General features: G+C 41.5%; 1 protein-coding gene across 1 annotated transcript in view; it reads left to right on the top strand.

Moving 5' to 3' along the window:
- LOC109924121 (bromodomain adjacent to zinc finger domain protein 2A-like) overlaps nucleotides 1-10,281 on the top strand; it is a 131,504-nt gene extending 121,223 nt beyond the window's left edge. The window contains 5 exon segments of the mRNA XM_048618801.1: nucleotides 2,395-2,541; nucleotides 3,440-3,500; nucleotides 3,503-3,668; nucleotides 4,340-4,483; nucleotides 6,100-10,281. Coding sequence (XP_048474758.1) covers nucleotides 2,395-2,541; nucleotides 3,440-3,500; nucleotides 3,503-3,668; nucleotides 4,340-4,483; nucleotides 6,100-6,253 — 672 coding nt within the window. The 3' untranslated portion in view covers nucleotides 6,254-10,281.
- The last annotated feature ends 837 nt before the right edge of the window (nucleotides 10,282-11,118 follow it).

Below are 11,118 nucleotides of genomic sequence, written 5' to 3' on the forward strand. Positions count from 1 at the left end.
TCCTCTGATGCTGCCTGGCCTGCTCTGTTCCTCCAGCTCCATACTGTGTTATCTCTGACTCCAGCATTTGCAATCCTTACTAACTCTGACACTTACTTGCATGTATGGTTAAACTAGAGAGGTTTATAACATTGTGCATACAACAAGATAAAAAAGGCATTAATGTTTCAAATCCACTGGCAAAAATACAATGTCTTCAACTGTGAGCACAAACACATTTTCAAAATCTACTGCTCAACTATTTCTAACTATTCATGGTCCTCAATCTGGTGGCATTGTTTAACATAGATTTTCATTACTATTCACAGCACACATGGCCAGTTCTCATGACACACCAGTTGAAAACCGCAGATCTATGTAATGACATTTTCTGGCACGTGTCTCTCAATGAAAATGTAATTTTGTTTAATGCACGGAGCTAGACTGGCAAGAGATTTTTGCCATTTCTTACTCCAGTTAAGCCAACCTATTTGGGTTTCCTGTGAACTTTGTTCATGACAACCACAGGTTCAGGGTCATTTGACAAGAGACTTTACCTAAACATAATACTTTAATGTCTCCCTGCTTAAACATATAAAATGGAACATGAGGAATTGCTTATGTTGTGTATATTGTTTTGGAGTGTTTGGTTTTAATATTTTTGGTTAAGGTACACTTGGGAGTACAGCAGACTTTTACTCTGCATCTATCTCGCACTGTACCTGAGCTTCCAACCGCCTTATGCTGACATCTTGTAAGTGAAAGCCTTCTCCACTTTGTTTTCCTTGGTGGAAAGATTATTGTGCATAGTTTCCCCATCCGCTTAATTTACAATCTTTTTCAAACCCAAGCTTAAGGACCGCCCAATTAGTGTTATATGATTGACCTTATCTTTTTCAGACTGGTTAACTTGGATTCCATGTTGGGCATTTCACTGTTTACAATTTTTATAGCCACCACCCAAATATGTATATTCTTCCTTTTAGTTATCAGGTTGAATAGCAAGTTCCTACATGCCTGACTTATTCCAAATAACACCTGTCAATCTCCTGGCAATTCAGGTTGAGTATATTATTGAGTTTAAGGAATTAGAGAGTGGAGGATAATTGGGCCAGGACATATGCACACTATTCATTTCTCACTTACGAGCCCAATTAAAGCTTTGCTTTTTTTAAAATTTATCTCATTAAGTTCTTATATCTGCATTTAAAATGGAAACTGTCAATGTAAACATTTCATGCTCAGAAAATAATGGTAGGATTGGGTGGGTTGACATGGATTTATGAAAGGGAAATAATTTTTGATAAACCTCTCGGAACATTTTGAGAATGTTACTTGTAACGTAGATAAGGGAGAACCAATGGCTTTTGATAAGACTCCATACAGGAGGTTACTAAACAAAAATGAGAGCACATAGGCTTATAGATATTATTTTGTTAAGGATTGAGAATTAATTAACAGACAGAAAACAGTAGGAATAAATGGTTAATCTTCGGGATGATCTATTGAACAATTACAACATTTAAAAGACATCTGGTTGGGTATATGAATAGGAAGTGTTTAGAGGGATATGGGCCAAATGCTGGCAAATGGGACTAGATTTATCTAGGATACCTGGGCGGCATGGACGACTTGGATCAAAGGATCTGTTTCCATGTTGTACAGCTCTATGACTCTATCTGTCTATTCCTGTGTCATCCGTGCCTTGGTCTCTGCCCATTTACCCTGTTGTCCAAGAATCTCATCAATATCATCTAACCCTTCTAGCGTTCTCTCCACCTCTGTCCCTCTAACTTGCATCTTTTATTCACATCGGCTGGCAACTTCTTCCCAGGTCTGTGCCAACAACAAATCACATGTATTTTCTTGCTCACTCTGCCACCCTTCAGGGGAAAAATCTTCAATTGTCATCCAGTTCTGGCTAATGATGAGACCCACCACTCTAGGCACTCATAGGGAGCCTGAGTCCCATCACTGTCCAATAACAGTGAATCCATGTTCCCCACCCAGTCACCTAAGCGACTGGTGCAGGAAATGGAATCTAGCATTGTGTTGTTGGAATGGGTACATTTAGTCAGGATTCACTGTTCCTGCCTTTTCTGTGGGCTGAAGTACACCTTCTCTGAACCAGCTCTGATGAAAAGTCATCTAGATTCGAAACATTAGCTTGCTCTCTCTCCATGGATGCCGCCTGACCCACTGTGATTTCCAGCATTTTTTATTTTCAGTCTTCACTGAAGTATAATTGTGTGTGACTTCTGATTTTGGATACAGAGTGCTGATTCTGACAGGATGGGGCAGGGAAGGGAACATTAAAACAGCTTCCAACCTGCCTCCAGCCAATCAGATGCTTTCTGTTGATTTTACATTCACATCTGGATTTAAACAGTGTTCTTTTCTGACTTTATTTAACAGTCATGTCAGATCTGTGGAAAGGGAGACAAAGATGAGTTTTTGCTGCTGTGCGATAATTGTGATCAGGGATGCCACACCTACTGCCTCAAGCCCAAGATTGTTGGGATTGCGGGAGTAGACTGGTTCTGTCCGATGTGCACTACCGCGGTAAGGAGCTTACGGTTTGACAGAATTGAGATTCTGAATTGGTTCTCAGGGTCAGATACTGTCTTTTAGTAAATCCTTTCTAACATAAACACATAACATTACAATACCCCTAATTGCTGTTGTATCTAGCACAGTGCACACACCCAGCCCAGGGAATGCAATTTGCTCCTGTACCCACCAAGGGTTAATTTCTTGCTGATTCTCTCAGCCTCCTCCCACTTCCTAAAAGTCATTTCCAGTCCATTGGTCAAATGCCCATTCTTCAATCAGGAACCTGAACAGTGAGGGTCAGTGGTTGTTTGACCCCAGAGAAAATCCGTATTGCGTCTGGCCTTTCCCTGTCCCAAAGCATCACATGCAAATTTTCCAATAGGAACCATTGGACAAGAGAGGAAGAGAGGGAATACTGGATAATTATTGCTCTTCCTTACAGTTGTCTTCCAATTAATTCAACCCAAGCTTCCCAAACCTGGGACCTCTGAACAGTACACCAACTGCCACACCAGTGTATTCAAATATTTGTAGTTGGAGAACTGAAGTAATTGGTACTGCTGAGGCAAACACTCACACTAACAAGAACTCAGTTGACTTTTGATTGAGACTGCCTTCAGTCTGAGCCCAGCTATTGAGCCTTCCCACTGGGTTCCATTTTTATGGGGGAAACTACTTGATACTTCTCTCCCCATAACACAAAACACAGATTGAGAAGGCATTCAGACACCTTTTAATATTGTGAGCACTTAAAGGTAAAGTGCAAACAGCCAAGGTAACCAGTGCCATTCTCATCTCTGCACTATCCAGCAGATAACATGTTCAGGTACGTGCATGGCTATTTCTGCAGCTGCTCACTGGAGCTGGGCTGTGGGAGCACTGTGACCAACTTTGTTTCTTTTTCCAGGCAAGCAATCAGTCTGTCAGGAGTGGGGCGCCCCAGAGAAAAACAAAAAAAAGAAGAGCAAGGGGCATTTCAAAAACAAAACCAATGACTTTGAGTATTTTGACCCACACTGTCCTAGAAAATACATGAAGAAACGCAGAAGAAAATGTTCATTGCGAGGGGGATCTCCAGCTGCCAAGAGGAAGAAAATATCAAACAGAGACCAATCCAGTGACCTCATGTTATGCGAGTAAGAGCCAGTAGGGGTGTGTTCCCTGAATAAGGCTGTTTAATTTCGGCTGGCTTTTACTAATTCTGTATTTCTGTTCTGAGATGTCAGTGAAAGAATGTTGATTTTCCTCTTCCAGTTTTCTCCTCTCATAAAGGTGTCTCGCTGGCCTGCAACTCCCCAACAATAGACAGCTTCTATTGCCTCACTTTAGTGGTCATTCTTCATGCATGAATATAGACAACAAGTGTCGATTGAACTATAGAAGGCATCATCACCAAGTTCCATCAGTCAGCAGTTGGAACCCTGGCTGATTTTTATTCATCCCCTCTTAACTCTGAGGCCATATATAACTGCGATCATTTGTGATCAGCATTCAGCACAGATCAGGATTGATCTGATAATTTCAGGTGCTGACCTTTGTAAAGAGTCTACCAAAACCATGAATTAACTGCCACTATCTTTCTATAATTGACCATTGTATGTGTGACTGAGGCATGGTGTGACTTTCTGTCTGTCTTGGGGGCAAGAGATGGAGAAACCACTCCTTCCTGACTGACATCCCTTAAACCCCAAATCCCAAGGTAAGAGATGGGACTCTTGGACCTGCCCCTCATTTTCACGTGCTGTAATCCTGCATCAAAAATCCTGATACATGATTCAAGTCTAATGCTGAGAATTGTTCTCTACAGGGTTATCCTCATGGAAATGGAAGCCCATGAGGATGCCTGGCCCTTCCTTCATCCTGTGAACCCAAGGCTGGTGCCTGGCTATAGGAAGATCATCAAAAGGCCCATGGACTTTTCCACCATCAGGAGAAAGTTGATTAGTGGGAAGTAAGTATCATTTTCTCAGCGATTGTTGAAAGTTAAAAGGAGAAACAGTCAAATATAAAGGAGTCTGGGTGGGGGGTTTTAACAGGAAGAAACCTCAAGCTTTGTCATTTATGTTTGTGGGTGGGAGTTGATCAGAAGCTACTGACACTGGACCAGATCATTATGATCAATGAGGAGGAGGATTTCCTGCTTTAATGACCACTGATGGCATGGACCTTCTTAATGACCACATGGAAAGCTTTAATGCACTTCTCATACGTCAGCCTTGGCTCAGTTGTTTGCACACTTGCCTCTGACTCTCAAAAGTTCTAGATTCAAGTCTCACTCCAGGACGTGAGCACCAAAAATCAAGTCCTGTGGGAATGCTGCACTTGACATAGGTCTTATCTTTCAAATGAGATGATAAATGAAGGCCCATCTTCCTGCTCTGGTGAACCTTACGTCCCACGGCACAATTTCAAAGAAAAGCAGATGAGTTCTCCCTGGCCTCCTGATCAATAATTATTTGTCTGTTTGTGAAAATTTGGCTTCCACTCTTCCTATGTTACAACAGTTTAAAATGTGCAATGATTATCCATAACACCAAAATGGCCACTGCGCATTGTACAAATGCAGCCCATAATGTCAACTGGCCACAACAAGACAGGCCTCAGGGAGTAACTATGCATGTGCCGATGGCACCACCGCATTCTGTGTGCACTAATGGGGGGAGTTGGCAAGGTGGGGTTGAGGGGGGTGGGGGGAGGGGGAGTGGCCAGCTTACACCAGGAGAGACAGGGGAGCCAACATCCATTTGTCCATTTTGTGTGTTCCTGCACACATTTCAAATCCAGTGACCATTCATCACAACCCTTCATCCAGCATCCGCAGTTCTTTTTATTTCATTGGCTGTGAAGTGCTTTGAGATGCCAGGTGGTCGTCAAAAGCTCTTTATAAATGCAGGTTTTCTCTTCTTTTAACCTCTGTAGGAGAGAGGGACCTATCAAGTGGGATACATGTGGCCTAAATCTCTCCAAACCACACCAGAAGATTTTGTTTCATTGTTCACCAGATGTGACCAACACTTATTACATTAACTATGAGTAAACTGTCTTGGGGTCTATAGATTGCTGTTTAATTCAAAGTTTAATATGGGATTCAACTACACATTATCTCAAAGGGTTAAATTCAGCCACAGTTCTCACTCTAGATCATCATACAACTGGCTGTCCCTAAATTGCTTGTGTGACATCTGATGAGGACATGGTCGTGTTTGGTGCCAGTTCCTCATCTGCTCACTGTTAGGTCCATACCAGTGGCTCCACGGGCATGGTGCACACACACAGCCAAATTTCAGCAGGGACCCATTGGTCAGAAACCTCATTCTCCCTACCTCCCTGGCTTAGTGATTATAAAACCAGTTGGTTTCTCAAGCTGCAGCTAACTGACCTGAGTTAGCAGAGATTAAAGCTGGCACTTTTCTGGTCTGTGTGGCACTGTAGCATACTACATAGTGGATTTGCTTACTGAGCTGTGAAATACACAGCACTGACCAGTAGAAGAGAGAGAACAGTGGAGATTGCTGAGAACTATTTTTTCAAAATCTCTAAATATTTTGAAATGATTTCTCTGAACAGATACTTGAGCTGCGAGGAGTTTGCTGAAGACACTACGCTGGTGTTCGATAACTGCATGACCTTTAATGAGGATGACTCAGAAGTCGGACGAGCGGGACACACAATGAGGAAATTCTTTGAGAGTCGATGGGCTGAATTTTACCATTCGAGCTAGACAGTCGTCAGAACATTGGGGCAATGGAGTTCAAGATGAGGCCCAGGAACATTGTTCCTCCTGAAGTTCTGTGTACAATATGAGCTCGGTGTGAATTGTTAAAAGCCACCTCTGGCTGTTGGCTGCTCAGGACTGGAAACGAAATAGGTTTTGACAGTTTCATATGGCTCGATGGTGGATGTGAATCCACAGTATTTAAAAATAAACCCTATCCTTAATGTGTCAGTCTTAGCTTTTAGATGCCGAGGTTGAATATGTGGGGAATGGACATCACAAAAAGGGTTGCTCTATAGACTGCTTGATACCATTAGATTTTGCTGACAATTACTGCACTTCATCGTTAATTTCAAAAGGGGTGAGAACAATTGGAGGCAAGCTATTTCAAACTGGGAAAGGCACAGGTTAATTGTGTTACATGTTCATCCACTAACACAAGAGGTGGGAATTAAACCTGCATTCTCATGCTCTCACTGTGACATCTGAGCTTTCACTAAATTGTTTCAGTACTCAGCCCAGAGAGTAATTTATTTCCCCATTGAAATGTTTCCTGTGCTGACTCATGGCAGTGGTGACGTGTCTGTTTTAGGAATGTTACAGGTCAGCACTCGTCTGGTCTGAAATATGTGGGCTTTTGAATTGGCCAGGACAAGGTTTTCTCCTTTAAGTAAATCTAGGGGCTGATAGAGGTGACAAATAAGAGGAACAATAGTGACAGCCAAGGGCTACATGCCATATACACAGTTTAACTCTTACGTCATGTTGCCCAAGGTCACACCAGCAGCATTCCACCTCTGTGGAAAGGAGTAGCCACAGAAATATTCATCTTAAAAACAGCATTCCAGACATTTTGTGAATCTTTCTTCTGTTCTGACCCTCTCTTCCTGCATCAACCTGCCTCAGCAATGAGGCAGACAACATCACCCACAAGTGACATAACTAGTACGAAGAGCTGCAAGGGACAAAGTTTCCCATCATGTCCAGATTTCACTAATATCTATTTATATTTGTGGTGTTTAGTAAATAATATTATTTATGATTGCTCCTTAATTTTGCACTGAGTTCCAGAACTTTTGGGGGCGGGGGGGAGGTGGGAGGTGGGGGGTGGGTGGGTGGGAGCAAAGACAACGACGAAAAAATCTGGAGTGATAAGTTCCCAGCCCAGACAGCACAATGACACTTAGTAATTCCAGTTCTATTGAAATCTTGGGCCAACCGTAACTGTTCCTGGAACATAGTTACAGAATTACAAACCATGATCTGCAGCAATATAGCAATAATTTTTTTCCCCCCAGGGATGACTATGAATATCAGCTCTTGCTCAAAGTTGGAAATGTAGAGTCATATTGAAATCCATGTTATTGTCTTTCACTACAATGCCCAATGCCCCCCCCCCCATGCCTCCATATTATTGACTTTCACTACAATGCCCCCCCCCTCACCCCAAACTTACAAATTCAGGTCCTCTTGTGCTCCTCAGAGTATAGGTCATAGTAAAGTTCGAAGTGTGGCTACATTCCAAACACAGCATTCACATCGAATTTCATGTGACTGACAGGTTATTGGGAAGGAAATAGACTTAATAAAAGGAAGAGGTGCATGTGAGCAGTAAACTTCAGGCAGATTTTTCAGACTGCTCCAGGCGGATGGTTAAACATCACCTGGCTTACATTACAAAATAGATGTGATTGCACTTGCTGCTTTTGAGTAGGTATGTTTAAATGAATAATTCTAAGATTCTACCTGAATTATGCTTGTGTCTGACACACTCTGAACAATAGATGATGATTGAACGTTTCACTGGTTTAAGATGGAGACAAGGAAAAACGATCATGTTTGTGTTTGTACATGGATGTATTGAGGCTAAAAAAAATGTTTTAAATGCCAAGTCAGTCTGATAGCTAAGATCAAAGATCAAGTCTCTCCAACAGAAATACATCTGATTACAGGAGGGATGCAGTTTGCTCAACTTTTAGCTTTTCACTTCTCATGATTAATGTGTAAATCCACCCCAAAGATACTTGCTGGTAAGATCCAAAAGAAATGAGTTTCCATAGGTTCAGTCAAGTTTCCAAACGACATAGGCTCACAGTACAGAATTGGTAATCTCACCAGGAGGATCTACATAATAGTTTGTGAAAAGTTCGCCTAGAGTACGGAGTATTCTTCTGAGGCTAGGCTAAAATGCATTGGCTGAGACTCTCTTGCATGTTCCAGTTGGAAATCTAGCAAGTTCTCAGTGGAATAATAATGGAATATTCTTTTGGGACTGTCGGCTCACCATCCCGGCTGGGACCTCACTCCTTCCACCCATTGAATGCAAACAGAAGTGAGGCTCATGTCTCCAGAAAATTTCACTCCCATCTGCTTACCTCTTCTTTCCAGAGGTGCCATGGGAAGGGGTGATAAACCACAGAAAATATCTGTAACAGCTTTGAGGTAGCCCTGATGGATGGATCATGCCTCTTTAATGGCTCCTTTCCCTCTGTTCTGATTTGAAACACTTATCAACCAATGGTCCTGATGTCAACTAAAATCTGTGGTGGTTCCAGTTGTTGGGGTATTCCAAGTGCCCTTCAACTTGTAATTTACACTGGCAGGTTCCTGAGGCTGGAATCTCACTGGAAATGTGCCACATCTCCCAGTGAAATAGGTTGGGGTTGGCAGTAAATTTAGAAAGATGGTAGAGGTTATTGAGACTTCTGTGCGGTACTGAGGAAGGGATGCGTTTTTAGACATGCTGCAAGATATAATTATTTCTTTCTTTCTTTGTGAGGTCAGAATGAAAGGAATTCGTGCAAAGGTCTCCATTTTTTAGAACTATCATCCCTCAAATTGATGAGCACAAATTTCACCCAAAATAAGTGTGGTTACAAACAGCACAGAATTTGAATTATTTGTAGATGAGGGAACTTTAACCAGTATGATACAGCCCTAGAAAGGCCAAAATAATTTGAAATGTTAAAACTTTACAAACAGTCTCTGTTGTAACATGCTCAGTTGCAATGGAAGCTTTATTTAAAGTCCCATCCCATCCCATCCCACCCCACTCTACAGCAGGTAATGTAGACTGAGAGTATACACAGGAAGAAGTCCTCCAGAAACAGTGCCTAATTTTAACAAGAGTACGAGAAATGCTTTCTTTGCCTGTCACTCCCATATGTGTATGTAGCTAATGATGAAAGTTGAACATGTAATAAATATCAAGTAATATTCAAGAAGCATTACTCCATGCTTGAGAGGGCTGGTGAAAATGGCAGTTGTGAATTGGGCCCCCAGATGAACCTGTCAACATATTTGAACACTTTGGGATCTGTTCAGTCCTCGACTAGTGTTTTTAGGAATAGAAATATAACGCACGTACACACATACCCACCAGTGTACACAAACACCCACCCATTCCACACTCTCTCTCTTTTTCTCACACACACTCATCTACAATCTCTCTCTCTCTCATACTCACACATGCACATACACATCTAGAGTCACTTGTTCTCTCTCATGCACACAACCTTCCACATTCTCTCTATTACACAATGACCCAGCAGCAGCTTTTGTTTCAGCTGATCTCTGGGTGTACACAACACTCATGAAACAAAGTGGGAGGAGCAAATGAAGGGAGGGAAATATCCCGTTACCAAACACTACCAACCTTCACAGACAAAACCCATCAAAAAACAATATTCAAAAACAATAATTTGAGTCAACATGGAAATTAGGTCATTAGGATCAGTCACACAAGCTGAACTGGTCTGCATATGGAAGAACGCATTCCTTATTCCTTTTACGTGAAGGAACACCCTTTTATATGACCGCCTTTACCGTTGAAAACTGTTTTATAATGTACAGTTTTTTTTTGTGACTGAAAGTTCATTTGTTTCTATATATTTTTAGGACCAACAACCTTTCTAAAAAGAAGCTTTTAAAAGAGAGGACCTCTCTGAATCATGCTGTGACGGGTGTTGTATTGCAAGTGCAACTGTAGAATATATTGTGAGTTCAATAAAGTCACATTATACTGAGAAACAAGAGAAATCTGAGACTCAACATTCTGAATGTTATTTTTACTGGGAGAAACAGATGGCACATTGGGTTAAGATGCATGTCAGTTGACAACACTTGGTGGCTCCACCTCTGCAGAGAAATGCATACACATTGTAGATAAATTCTGTGATTTGGTCACATGCTCTCAGATTCCCAATTCATCATTAGAGTAGCATGAAAATTCAATCAAATATCTTTTGCAAACTAATTGAGCCAATATAAATGGTGGTTGCTGAGCCTCATGTGCTTTGTCATCTTGAATAAAACTACAACCTCTCCTAGACATTTCTCAGGACCCACAGCCTGTTTTCTTCTGATTACTGAGTGGAAGTGCAAAGCAGTTGTGTGTATGTGTCGCCATCAGTTTGATAATAAATAGTTTTCAAGCTCATTAGGAGCCCTCTTTTTGTGATTGGACGTCACAACTACACTGTGGAACATAGGTTGCGTGTACTTTGTTGTAAAGTGGAGGTCAACTCCGCCCCATTAACTAAAACCGAAATGCCCAGAGATGCTCACCTCACCCTACAATCCGTCACCCCCAATCAGTTATAATGGGGAGGTTAAATGAAATAAACTCCTAACAATCACTCTATAATCAACAAATAACAATTTATTTATCTAACTCTAACAGTGAACAAATTAACTGAACTATTAACAAACAGTTCCCCTTTAACTACTAACTATTCCCAGATAAAACAAAATTCTAATGGTATGCTGTTCCAATAAATACAAGTCCCATTTACATAAAACAAAGTTAAAAAAAATTACAACTTAGTCCCTCGAAATTACAGCCAGGGTACATCTTCCGGAATGTTCTGTGC

The sequence above is a fragment of the Rhincodon typus genome, chromosome 41, assembly GCF_021869965.1.
Source record: "Rhincodon typus isolate 14 chromosome 41, sRhiTyp1.1, whole genome shotgun sequence".
Taxonomy (NCBI): Eukaryota; Metazoa; Chordata; class Chondrichthyes; order Orectolobiformes; family Rhincodontidae; genus Rhincodon; species Rhincodon typus.